This window comes from Harmonia axyridis, chromosome 6, assembly GCF_914767665.1.
Source record: "Harmonia axyridis chromosome 6, icHarAxyr1.1, whole genome shotgun sequence".
NCBI lineage: Eukaryota > Metazoa > Arthropoda > Insecta > Coleoptera > Coccinellidae > Harmonia > Harmonia axyridis.
In genome coordinates this window covers 4,490,054-4,504,552 of record NC_059506.1, presented here as the reverse complement: position 1 = coordinate 4,504,552, position 14,499 = coordinate 4,490,054, and the positions used below count along the sequence as shown (strand labels likewise).

Below are 14,499 nucleotides of genomic sequence, written 5' to 3'. Positions count from 1 at the left end.
AATAATTAGACTAATTAATACTATTTTTATTTTTTGTTGGACAACACTAACTTTTAATTTTGGTTACTTTTCCTGTAAATTTCCTGCATAAATTTGTTATTGTCCCGTTAAAGGGGGCCTGTAATTTGTTCATACGAGTCACAGCTGTTTGATTGATCAAGTAAAATTGATAGAAATATTTGTCAATAGTTATGTTGAGCAAAATGGAAATAATTATTTATAATTCAAGTGCAGAAGGCATTGATATTCTTCCACAAATTCAAAATTAAAAAACCAGCCACAAAATGGTTCATTTTTGAATGAACAACTGTTAACATGGGCCTCTATATAATTATTATACATTATTTTCTCTAATTCCCTGAATTTTTATTGTAATTAATGGAATATTTCCATAAATACCGTTTAGTGGTTTTTGCATTGAAAAATGTTGGTTGATAGAACTGTTTTTCGTATCTCAAATTTGACAGTTATAGATAAATCTGTGACAGAAGAGTTTTGAGTACCAACACATAATAATGAAATATAACCATGAATTCTGTGCGAAACTGAGATATTCCCACATGATTTTCTTCTTCAAGATATTGTAGAATGAACGGATTTGCCAAAGAATTAGAGAAATATTCAACTTTAGGATAAAGCATAAGTTCTTATTTCCTAAACTATTTCGGACAGCGCCAGCTCTCTAAAACGTAAGCTTTGCTAAACTGCAATAAAATTATGAACAGAATATAGATAATAGAATATCTGATTATGTATCACATATATAAATTGTTATATTTTGTCCTACTTGATTGAATGAAATTATTGTTGACTTTTCCGTATTCGTAATAGATATCATTTTGGGTATGGTCCGCATATCGCCGAGAATTTCAGAGCGGTTACTAGTGGTTTTCAATGTACAGGGAACCTGCTTCGTATATACGGACCGCTTGACACTTATCATTGGTCAACAAAATTTTTCTGCGACAGAATTTTGGAGGTTATAAATGGTTAATCCCTTTTAAGTTGTAAACAACTAAAATATCTCAATGACTCTGAAGGGTATTTGTTTCATAATTGAAATGATAAAGTATTTGAGGGTTAATTGTCATGGAAAATATTCATAAACAATAATCTGAAAATTGAAATTACTACTGTCAAGACGAGTGGGCGTGGTTACCGAACCTAACCAGAATAAAAGTAGGGTTATTCTGGTGACAGATAACTCACTGAGGTTTGAGGAAATAGTCACCGCTTTTTGAGGAATTTGATATATACGGACCACCAACTTACTAACCATAGTAACCAAGGTGATATACGAACCATACCCTTTGTATGTATCCTCGAAATAAGCTTTTTTTCACGAGTTTGAGAAGTTACTTGGAGAAAATTGTAGAAGTCATGTATATCCTAAAAACTTTATTGTTATACCCCTCTTTGAAGAGATTTTCGGCAATTTTTTATAAATCAAATAAATCAAAAAAAAAAATTGAAATAGTACGAAATTAAGACAAGTACAGTGGATTTTGAGCATCATGCAGGGGAGGGGCAGACGCATGCACCCTGTTATACATCAAGGCGGATGAGTAGCTTGGGGGAGGAGTGTCTGGGGGATAAGACGACCCTTGGCTCCGTTGCAGAGTGCGGGCTGCCACCACCTGATTGGCCTGCGTGGCAGGAAGGAATGGGTCGGTCTCGTTCTGATCTTGGTAGTCTTTCCTGAAAAAGAGAATCGTGTAATTAACTTATGCCTATAAATTTTGGAAAAAATTTCTTCCTACAAAATTCGAAAAACAACATTTTTATTTTAAATTAATAGTCACCCCCAGACATTTCATTTGACCGCATCCCTAACCACTCGGCCACAATGGCTTTTAAGCTCACTATGTGTTCGGCTATTTCTACCTTCTTCCCACAGAGCCTGCAGATCTCATCTGCTGACTTACCCATGCGGTACAAAAGATATTTGCACCAACAGTGTCCTGTCTGCAGTCCCACCATTACCTGAAGCTCAGCTCGTGGTAGCTTCAAGAGCTACAAGGGCTCGGTAAGCCTTCTGGGAACTGCGACCATATAGATCTTTTGTTCTCTACCCTACTCATTCATGGAAATCCAAGGAGGTCGTCTAGGGCTTTGATAAAACTGATAACCTCCTTAGGGGCCTTGGCTGTTACCTCACAGGTATCCAGGACTGGCTTCACCATATGAATGGTTCTTAGGCCAGCTAGCTCTGGACACTTGCATACCATGTGTTCAGCTGTTTCTGCTTCTGATCCACAGAGCCTGCAAATCTCATCTGCTGACTTTCCCATATGGTACAAATGATGTTTGTACCGACAGTGCCTCATCAGCAGTCCCACCATCACCCGAAGCTCAGCTCGTGAGAGCTTCAAGAGCTTTCTGGCATAGGTAGGTGAAATCAGCACGAAAATCTTGCCTGAGTAAGTACAGGAGTGCTTATCCAGTGGGTTTTCCTGTTATTCAACTTCCATTGCTGGACCGCTGCCTTATATTGGTCTTTTCCTAGCCCATAGAAAGGTTCAGGTCCAGCAGGTGTTAACCTTGATGCACGTTTTGCAAGTTCATCGGCTTTTTCGTTTCCTTCAACACCACAGTGTCCTGGTACCCATAGAAGTCACTTTATTGTCTCTGGCCAGTTGCTTTATGGTGTTATGGCACTTCCAGGTCAACAGAGACCCCTGGCAGTACGATTCCAGGGATCTCAGCGTGGTCTGGCTGTCTGTGGTGATGTAGACATGCGCCCCCTTGAGGTTCATTTTAAGACACTCCTGAATGCCTACGTAAACAGACAGTACCTCGGTCTGTAAAATAGAGGACTCACTTTTCAGGGCTTTAGAGATCCTCAGTATAGGTTCATATACCGCAATGCCAATCCCCGGTACCCATAGTAGAGTTACTTTATTGCCTCTGACCAGTTGCTTTATGGTATTACGCCTCTCCCATGTCAATAGAGACCCCTGGCTATATGATTCCAGGGACCTCAACAGAGCCTGGCTGTGTGTAGTAAATACGCGCCCCTTTGAGTTATCTGTTGAGACACTCTTAGGCGCAAGTATAGACAGTTAGTGTCTCGGTTTGCAAGATAGAGACTTCATCTTCCAGGTATCTAGAAATCTTCGTTTTAGGCCCATATACTTCAATACTTGTGCCTCTCTCTGATTTTAATCCCTCGCTATATCATATGGAGGACTATTGGTCCAAGTGATTTACAAAGTTCATTGCAATGAGACAGTCATCAATAACTGTTTTAAAGCGTACTTCAAATCGAAGATAGTTGACATCATATCTGAGGATTTTTGCAAGAGGTGTGCATCAAATTGATTTCTGTCAGCCTTAGAAAGCCTAGAAGTTGATGTCCTTCAATAACAACAACAACAATCGTTTATTGATCTCATAAGACATACAATTATGTGTGAGATAAGTCACAGGAAAAGAAAAAAGAAAAAATATTAGCCAATGTGTTACAAACACATATTCTATCTTTGTTCAATGTATTTTATGGAGTTTAAAAAGTTTAATAGTCTATTCAGGAATTATTGACATCCCGGGCGGCTGAGGAAAATCGAAATTGAGTTGATAATGGCTAATTCAGTGATATTTTGATATGCAGAATTCAAATTGGTATTACATACATTTCTAGATTATATTTAGAGATATTAATTCTTTTTTAAATTCACAACAATTTTAAGTGATATTTTGTAATCAGAAATAAAGTAGTGATTGGACTTTTAACTTTCAAGGCCTACTTCGATGTCAATAATTCCTGGATGGACTATAGCTTGTCAAACAAAATGGTGACTACAACAATACTTTTTTTTATACACATCGTCCCTGTGGCGCAGAGGATAGCGCGTTGGACTTCTAATCCAAAGGTCGTGGGTTCGATCCCCGCCAGGGATGCAGCGGAATTTTTTTTATATCGAGACAAATCAATATTTACAAATACATCTTTGCAACAAAATTAAAAAACATAAAGATTAAACGCCCTAAGATAATAATAAAGGAACTCACTTCTTCCTTATGTAGATCCAAGTGTGCGAATCAACCCATACAAGCACGGTTAAGAGAAATCCTGCTATCAGAGCCGATATCAACATCATACTGAGACCCGTCAATCCCACGTTACAAAGAGCCTTTGCTCCTCTCAGAAAATGTGTGTGGAATGTTGGACAATCCACCAATGCCGTAATAGTGGTAACTAGGCCATAGGCCGAATTCAGTTCGTTTTTAAGAGAACTGAATTTGGTGTCCAGTCCCTTCTTCGGAAACAGATAGGTAGCCGGTGTTTTTAAATCCTTAAGGTTGGTTCTCACGTTTTCGATTGCAGTCTTTGCTTCGCGCAATCGCTGAGTAAACGGATTGGCTCTGGCTCTTTCACAGATGGCGTAGTATCTGAGTATTTCTTTGGACAATTCGGTCGATCCTTGATCTTCTATGAATTTTTCGGGAGCCATACATAAGTCACCTGAAATGTAAAAAATGATTATAAGAAGATTGTTATTGATGCATTCGTTTATTTTTATTTCTGTATTATTCAATAACAAACGTTCACTTCACAATCTAGCTGTGTGCTTCAATAATCAAAATATTTGCGAAATAACTCGATAGATAGCATTTGCTGCATAACAATTCATAAGCTCATAGAAATAAACATAGATAGAGAGAATATATGCAATTTTCAAGCGACCCTAACATGGTTATTATACTTGTTGTATTCTGGAGATGACAACATATCGAAACGTTGGTTGAATACTTGAAAAATTCTGTGATTTAGAGTGTGGTTACTACAACTTACGTTCATATGTTCACTATAAACGCAAAAATTCCATGAGCAACGATAATAAATTATTGAAAATGATTATATTGAATTAATAGTTATGAATAATACAAGTGCAGAACGCATTGATATTCTTCCACAAGAAAAAATTCAAAAACGAGTAACGTAGTGGCGAGTTCTTGAATGAACGAGTGGTAGAATGAGCCTTTTGTACGAGAATTATACATCATTTTCTCTAATTCACTGAATTTTTATTGAAATGATTGGAATATTTCTTGAGAACCATAAGACTTCGATCTTCAAGGATTGAAGTTCATAGATATCTTGATTCGTTCTTGAGTTACAGGGCGTTTCTAAAAAATGACTTTCAAATATTTCGCTATATCTTGATTTCAATTCGAAGAATTCTTAAACATTTTTCAGTAATTTTTATGGTTTATGATACTCATAACATATCATAGGGAGTTCCAAAATGGTCGTCACGCCGAGATGACTACATTTCCTCGGGTCCCATTTTGGTGCTCCAAATATGAGTGTTGTTCAAGAATTTTTGTATAGTTTGAAGAATAAGCTGGAAGGTTATATTTGTACAGTGCAAATAATGAAATGGGTTTGTGATTGTTGTGAAAAACTTTGATTTGTTCATTGTGTAAATGGCGACCAGCCAGGCAACATATCATAGAAATTAACTTTCGTTTTAAAGATATAGAGTTGGTTTTTGAAACGGATACTCTGTATTTTTAAAAGAAGTTTTTTAGCCACAGATTTTTCGAAAAGCATTCCGTTTTTTTTTAATTCATTTTTTTATGGGACATCTAGACAACTCATAAATATTTCATTTATTTCGGGATTTTATTCATTTTGTGTCCATTGAATAATTGTACTCAAGACTATAAGATATCCCATTGAATTAGAAATTATTTATCTTTTTGGAGATATAGAGTCGAGTTGGTGTTTTTTAAATGGGACACCCTTTATGTAAATGACTTGATCATAATTATGCAAGGGACAAAAAATGAAGTGAATCTCGAAATAAATGAGGAATATTTAAATGTATGAGATGCCTGATCAAAAAAATAAATTCTAAAAACTCAATATCTTTGAAATGGCTTGTTGTCGAAAAACCGACAACGGGATACAAATCTGCGGCTAAAAAATTGCGGTGAAAAATATAGTGTTTCCCATTTAAGAAACTCCAACTCTCCTCTCTATTTCTAATATGATAATTATATGATCTGTTATGATTACCTAACCAATAAACCATAAAAATAACTGTAAAAAAGATTAAAAATGTTTCGAATATCTTGAACAGAAACCAAGATATAGCGAAATATTTGAGAAATTTTTCAAAAACGCCCTGTAACTTGAGAATGAATCAAGATGTCCTGTGACTCTAAAATGAATCAAGATATTTATGATCTACTGATATCTCATTTCAAAAAAATGAGTCTTATAGTTCTTGAGATGATTTCAGTGAGCATCGAATTTGCGAATTTGGGACACCCTGTACAAGTGGAGTGTGAGCATTTTCGGGTATTCATTCTATTTACAATTCCCTATTTGTCAGTTAATTTCAAGTAGGTTATGTAATTTTCAAAATGGATAAAATATCGAACAGATAATATGTTTCAAATATTGCTTGGAGAATGTATGAGTGCTGAAAATAATATATGTACAAGGCCTACTTTAAAGAAGGTAGATAATTTAATTTGGACGAATAATACAGATTTTGTGTTTCTTTCACCAATTTGCTAAATCGACAGTAATTATTTTGTTGATTATGGACTTAAAAAATAGAGTTGCTTTTCAATTTAATAACAACCATATGCCATCTATAGATCGGACGTGTTGTTATGACAGTATACATGGCTCGATATTAAGCACTTTTATTAATACAACCTTTTGTTATTACATTGCCCATTAAGTAGTATGACTCAGTGGACCACTTGATTCAATTATATTCTAAAGGGTTTTCCAATGAAAGGTTTCATTTTGAATAGCCCGCTATCTGGGCAGCTGTCACTTTTGATATTTGACGAGTTAAAATGTCGTCATTGCTAAAAATGGAACGATAAACGCTACAACCTATTGGAGTTGTTAAAATTCATTACAAAATGATGAACATTTGGCAGTAACAGTCAGCAAAATTATAAAGCTTTTTTGGGTAGTGGTAAGCACCTACTCGACCAGCAATATGGGAAACTGGATGAAAAGTTTGAGCTGTTGGGACAAGTTAGTGATGCGCAGAATCGAAACCGTATTCGTCGCTCAAGAACAACTGAGAAAATTACTGCTGTTGCCAGTAGTGTTGAAGAAAACCCAGGTTCGTCGATTTCTTGTCAATTTTGGAAATTTGGCATTCCAACAAGGGCATTGCAACGTATTTTGCATAAATAATCAGGTCAGTTCAGCTAACACAAGAACTCAAGCTGTTCGATCATCAGCAGTGACGTATCTTTGCTGATGGGGTTCTTAAAATACATCAAAATGATCAGGATTTTCATCAAAAAGTCATTTGCAACTTGGGGCTACGTTAGTAAGCAGAATTGTTGCATGTTGGGCTGGGAAAATCCAAGAATAATCTTCCAATTTCGGCCATAAAAATTCATTAATCACAGCTAGGTGGATTGCGCATCCATTCGCCGCAACAGCCTGCCATATTTTCGAATTAGTAAGGTCCAATCACAACTATCAGTCCAAAAACCACACTTTGATTCTCCTAGCCCAAAATGCGACAATTCTGCTTACTGACGTTGCTCCAATCATTGAAAATGATTTTTCAATGAAAATCCGGATCATTTTGATGCATCATCAAAGATACGTCATTGAAGGTGGTCGAACAGCTTGAGTTCTTGTGTTAAATAATCTTCAAAAGCCATAAGACCTAATTCTTCATGTAAAATACGGTGTAATGTAGTTTGTAGAATGCCAAATTCCCAAAATCAACTAGGAATCGACTAACCTTGGTTTTCGTCAACAATAATGGTAACACCAGTAATTTTCACAGTTGCTCTTGAGCGACGCATACGGTTTCGATTCTGCAGGTCACTAACTTGTTCCAAAAGCTCAAATTTTTCCACCAGTTTCCTATATTGCCGGTCGGGTAGGTGCTCACCACTACCCAAAAGAACTTAATAATTTTGCGGACTGTGACTACCAAATATTATTGTACTTCTATAGGCGGCTTGAGAGATGATCACAATGGGCCACCTAGATCTTATGATTTAACACATTTAGACTCCTTTCTTTGGGTCCACTTGAAAGATAATGCCAATGCTCCACATGCGATTCAAACAAAACGTGTCAAACGTGGTTGGAAAATTTCATTGAAAGGATATGGTGGTTCAACCGTAGCCGTGGCTGCCATTCGGCTGATATCGTTTTCCATCATTAATGGCATACCTTCCTCCTTACAATGAAATAATCATCCATTGATTTCTCTTAAAATATATCTTTTTTTAATATCAAAATAAACCTACTCCTTGGAAAACTCTTTATATTTGAGATATGCACCGTACTCAAAGAGCTAAATTAATCTCGAATGGTAATTAAAATCTTTCAATCAGCTATTTCAACTGACTAAAAAACCATCAGCCAGTCTACATACTCACCAAGAGCAACTCCCGAAGCTATATACACACTAGCCATCACGTAAGACGCTATAATGGCCAACAGTCCACACACAGAAAAAGCAATGAGTGCGCACCTATTATGTCTCGCAACACCCACTAACAGAATCACACACAGTATCAAGAGTACACTCAAAATGGCCATTGTGAACGGCCACCTGACCATCTCGAAACGTTCGCCTGCCCTGATCTCCCTACTAAGGTCAAGGGTCAGAGGATGTCTTATATCTACGGCCGCGTCCGCCACCAAGGTACAATTGCCAGTGGCCCTCTGCAGGTAACCCTTGGCCTCCTTGTAGAGGCTCATGTTGGACACCGGCTCGTCGAAGATGTCGTTGATGGCGATCAGCTGCTGGGAGGCCTGCACCCTCAGCTGGCGTTCCATCAGCTCCGTTTGGTTCCTGATCTTGCTGGCCACGTTGTTCACCTGGCGGGCCTCCTGCAGAAGCTGGGAGAAGCCGTTGTGGAGGTCGTCGTTTCCGTACAGACCTAGACCTACTGCTGCGCAGCAGAGGACCGATACGCAGGCCAGGATGACCTTCAGGGCGGCTATGGACTTGGCGGGCCTTGGCTTGCGGTCGCAGCATCTTGTGAGTAGGTAGATCAGAAGGAGGAGTAGTGTTAAGATGAGAAGCGCTGCTGGTATGGATCCAAGGATTCCGAGGCTCTGAAATGAAAAGAGGAAATTAATTAATGAAATAATGGAACTGTCGTTAATATTGTGAAGAAAATCAGCAACATTTGAGCGCAATTGGTTTATGAATGATATTCTGCTTGAATTTTCTAGGGTTCTGAAGACTTTCTTTAACACGAAATTTTGCACGAAGCTTGAAATTGTTATTCTACTAAGGCCCAGTTTCACCAAAGAGCACTTGATCCCAGATTGATTAAACTCCGCTTGTTACTAAAGCAGGCTTAACAGTGTTTTCTGTTTCACCATGCATCAACCCGTCCGAAGATGATCGCGATTAACCAAATCGCGATTAAATAGTCAAACCATTTGGCAACGTTGTGAACAAAAAGTTATATAGTGTTCTGTATCGTATTAGCAGTGATGACCACCATTGGCGCTAGGTGTCAGGTGTCATTCATTCCTAACTCATAACATTTCAAATCATTTGTCATCTTGTAAACAAAAAACAAAGTTAATTTTTGCCGAAAATGTCGAGTGATGTGCTTTGAAATGTCGGAAACTTGCAGAAGTTAAAAAGAAATTATCCCGTTTCACAAAACCACACATTCTGGAAAAAAAACTATATAAGTAATTTTATTAACTTATTTATTTTTATTAACAAGTTTAACTGCTTCTTGAATAATAATTCAATCAAACATATCAATAATTTATTCTTTGCAATAAATTTCATAAAACACAAAAACAAAGTTTACGTGTACCTATTTTAAATGAGAAATATTGAGCCTATACATATAGTCATATTTTGATAAAATTGACCCAAAAATTAGAAATTTCCGGAAAAATAATTACATAGACAAGAGTTCCATACTGATAAATAATTATTAATCTCAACTTGAAGGTTATAATCCTCCAAAAATGGCCGATTAGTGCTAAATCGCGATTGGTCGATTAAATGGCGCTTTGGAGTGTGTTGAAACGCTACATTACATTAATCGTGATCTAAGGCCTCACTTAAGAGCCAAGTCAAGATTAAAGCATTTGGTGAAACTGGGCCTAAGTAATCCTTGTCGTGGTCCGGATTTCACAGAGCTGTTTGGAAGATATGTGTCAAACAGAACTATTGTCCAAAGTACATAAGCGTACAACTTTGCTTCCGCCGTTTTTTCCGAAAATCGAGTTTTTGTAAAAAACTGGTTATACTTTTATGATTCAAAGTATTGTCCATTGCTTGCCACTACTTTCTCCCATCTTTCGGGAAGCGAACGAATCCCCGGAAGTGCTGGTCGGCCAGGCCTTGTGCCATTGATCGAAACAAGTGATAGTCCGAGGGAGTAACGTCTGGAGAATACGGCGGGTGGGGAAGGACTTCCTATTTCAAAGTTTTCAAGTATGTCTTGACCACTCTTGACTCTGGTTGTATTGCGGCCATTTGTCTTTCAATACTCGGCTCACTCATTTGCTGTCGATTGAGCCATATTTATTAATAACCGAAACAAACAGTTTCCGAGATATTTGAGTTTTTGTTCTTTTTTTATTTCTCAACTGACTTCAGTTTTTGTCAATTTTTTCTTACACACAAAATTAAAGTAGTAATTGTATTCATAAATTATGTTTGACATGATAATTCCTTATACAAGCTCGTGCCATCTTTCTCATTTCTTCAGTTGTTACTTTCCGCCTGAATTTTTTTTCTTTTCGTTTTAACTTGGTGACCGAACTAAGTTAATCTACAAAATGCCAAGAGAAATCACCGAGATCAATTAGTTCCTACTTACGGCGAGAAGGAAGGACGCCAAATCCGTTAAAATAAAGAAGAATGTGGATAACACCAAATTCAAAGTAAGGTGCTCAAGATTCCTGTACACCTTAGTTATCACAGATAAGGAAAAGGCTGAAAAACTTAAGCAGTCCCTTCCCCCAGGTTTCCAAGTGAAAGAAGTTAAATGATTAATTTAGTTAAAGTATATAATTATACCTTTGAGAGGTAAATAAAACATTTGTAAATTTACTCTAAATCTTCTTGCTGCTTCATCTATTCTAATGGTGTTAGACCCGGACTTCTCGCTGGCTACGAATATAATCCAAAATTTTATCAAATTCAGTTATCGTAAAAAATTGACGAGAGATCAATTAAGGTGAGGAATCTTTTAAAAATCCCAAGAACTCAAAATATTTCGTAAACTGTATATTTTTGGTTATACCTAAATATGGCCCAAATGACAGCAAATGAGTCATTCTAACACATCCTGCAAGGTTCACGTCTAATTTGAAAAAACCCTGTATAAAGTCGAGTCGTGAGCGATTCCAAAAGAATTTCAGCTATTACAGATATGTATTTAATATATTATGAATGCGCAAACCTGAAATTCCTAAGAATCCATTAACTCGTGTTTTTCTAGTCTAATTTTGCTGACATTTGGTGTGAGTATTCAGATTTAATTGTTTTGTGGGAATTTCAGGACTGTCGAATATATGTATGCGTAAATTAGAACTTTCTGAGAATATAGTGAATTTTCAGGAGAAATGAAGAAGTATAGTAACACAGCAACTTGCAGAATATGTATCAAGAAAATACTTTGTATATAGCTTTAAATCAAAATAATCACGGGTCCAACGAGGCATTTGAGTGATAGGAAGTTCTACACAATCACTAAAATTCCGAGTAATATTCATACTTCCAGATATATTGGGTTCAGGATTTTGCGTTAAAAAAAATGTTATTAGTGTTATCGTGCAAACACAATTTTGAATTTGGTGAATGAAGAATTTTTTGTCTCTAACTCTCTGGCAAATCCGTTCATTCTTCCATATATATCTTTCAGAAAAAATTGTAGGGGAATACCTCAGTTTCACACTGATTTCATGGTTATATTTCATTATTTGTATGTTGGTATTTTGAACTCTCCCGTCACCGGATATATCTATTATCTGTCAAATTTGTGATGCAGAAAACAGTTCTGCCAACCGGTATTTTCCGATGTAAAAATTACTAAACGATATTTATGGAAATATTGTATTAATTCCAATAAAAATTCAGTGATTTGAGGAAAATATGTATAAAAGTCCTACAGAAGGCTAATTCTAAAACTCATCATTCAAAATCTCGCCATTTCGTGGACCGTTTTTGAACTTTCATCCCGTAGGACGCGCACTTGTTTCATAAATAACAATTCTTCAACCTATTCCAAGGGTTTAATATTTGAATTGCAAAAAGTAATTCTAAATCTGGTACGACATTATTAATCAAGGTGAAAATTTCCCAGCCAACTTCAATCGTTAAGTGTACCGTATCACATCAAATAACTCATTAAACCTCTATTATCTGTTTGAATAGCTCTATGTATACTCACACATACCCATTAATGAGTCATGCGTATAATACCGCAATAAATAAACATTGCGCGTGCTATTATATCATATAAAAACACCTTGACATTTTTCTTGGATGGTATAGAACTGAACTCATCGCCTGCTTCCTATAGAACAACAATGATAGGGATACAGGTCAACAAAGTTCGTTTACATCATCTACAACTCTCTTTGTCGAGCTCTTGTTCTTGCACCATCTAGAACACTATTCAGATCTGGTTTTTGGACTGAATTTAGCAACCGATTCAACCAATGGGCATGACCCACATTTTTTGAAAAACTATTCCGTTATGACGTTTTTGTTTTGGAACAGAAAATGTTATCTTGGAACAATTTAATATTGTTGGATATCATTTCATCATAAATAAGTATATTCTATATCGTACATTGAGATGTTACTCATTACCTTCCTCAACGAATCGATACTCACTCTGTTTATTATTGACACTCCTGTATCAATTTCCTATTCGATGTCTTTGGAGGTAATGTTTCATGTCGCTGATATTACTCATCACTGTAATAAGTAATTTTATCTTATCCCAGATGGTAAGCAACATAATTTTAAGGAAATATCGGGTTTAAATTCAGGAGTCACCAGTATGTGAGGGTTTTTCAATAAGAGGTTTCATTTTATATAGGGTGTTTTTTTTTCGAGGTATATAACTTTAAGTTGGCATTACTGTTCAAGATGGCGACCGATTTAACAGCTGCCAAATGATTTATTCTCAGTTTGGTTTGGCATTGGCAATTCATCATGAATAGACTCACGCATGAACAACGCTTGCAAATAGTGCAATTTTATTTCGAAAATAATGGTTCTGTGCGGAATACGTATCGCGCACTACGTCCATTAGCGATGAAGCGCACTTCTGGTTGAATGACTACGTCAACAAACAAAACTTCCGCATTTGGAGTGAAGCTAATCCTCAAGTGTAAGTTGAAACACCGTTACATCCAGAAAAACTGACTGTTTGGCCAGAACGTTACAGTCAATGGTGATCGGTATAGAGCCATGATTACTAACTTTTTCATTCCTGAATTGAACAACCATGATGTCCAGGAGCTGTGGTTCCAACAAGACGGCGCAACATGTCACACAGCTCGTGCCACAATCCATTTATTGAAATACACGTTTGGTGACCGCCTAATTTCACGTTTTGGACCTGTGAATTGGCCTCCAAGATCTTATGATTTAACAACGCTAGACTACTTTCTGTGGGGCTATGTAAAGTCATTGGTCTATGCGGATAAGCCACAAACCCTTGACCATTTGGAAGACAACATTCGCCGTGTTATTGCCGATATACGGCCACAAATGTTGGAAAAAGTCATCGAAAATTGGACGTCCAGATTGGACTACATCCGAGCCAGCCGTGGCGGTCATATGCCAGAAATCATATTTAAAATGTAATGCCACAAGATTATCTTGCGGATAAATAAAATTCATGTCAATCGAATAATCCATCGTTGTTTAATTGCAATTTAAAGTCCTATAGCTCTAAAAAAAACACCCTTTACGTATAGGCTTTAGAAGCAATCACTCAAGGCCGTTTCTGGTCGAAAATTACAGAGATAGTAGCAAAACGATAGTACACTGTTCTCTTCGAGGAATTGCGCAAGGAACTAAAACGTTCACCTCTCTAGATATACTGACGTTCAAACCCTGTTTTTAGCAGTTTATTTTCTAGAACGTAAATTGAGAAATTTTCTGGATGAATAAAAAAATTGTTCTCGAAGAATATTAAAGGTTTATCAATAAATCAAAAAGATATCTATATCTAATTCTCTTGATGTTCCAATTTTTCGTATACAGATTCTTCCATCATCTTTGCAAAGCTTAGTTTGAAATTGATTGCTCAATTAATTTCTTATTGCTATTTCCCGATATTCAGATTAATTTCCTGTTCCTCATGGAATGTCGTTATCCATAAATTGGGTTTACGTTTATATTAGAGTTTCTCAATCACGCAAGTTTCTGCAATTTAGTCATAGACGTCTGGAATCTTCAGAGATAGGTCTTAAAAATGATGTTTATATTGGAGTTTCTCAATCACGCAAGGTTCTGCAATTTAGTCATAGACGTCTGGAAT

General features: G+C 36.6%; 1 protein-coding gene and 1 non-coding gene across 6 annotated transcripts in view; one reads left to right on the top strand and one right to left on the bottom strand.

The window, feature by feature from the left end:
• LOC123683212 (protein tweety) overlaps positions 1–14,499 on the bottom strand; it is an 83,910-nt gene that overhangs the window by 13,463 nt on the left and 55,948 nt on the right. For 3 of the 5 annotated variants that reach the window (XM_045622116.1, XM_045622119.1, XM_045622117.1), the window contains exons 3-5: positions 8,389–9,073; positions 4,012–4,465; positions 1,498–1,698 (exon numbers count right to left, since the gene is read on the bottom strand). In XM_045622116.1, coding sequence (XP_045478072.1) covers positions 1,498–1,698; positions 4,012–4,465; positions 8,389–9,073 — 1,340 coding nt within the window. The remainder of the gene's footprint in view (positions 1–1,497; positions 1,699–4,011; positions 4,466–8,388; positions 9,074–14,499) is intronic. The other 2 variants (XM_045622118.1, XM_045622120.1) reach the window with 1 other exon arrangement.
• Positions 3,828–3,900, top strand: Trnar-ucu. Its single transcript has one exon. It is a non-coding gene; the product is annotated as a tRNA-Arg (tRNA).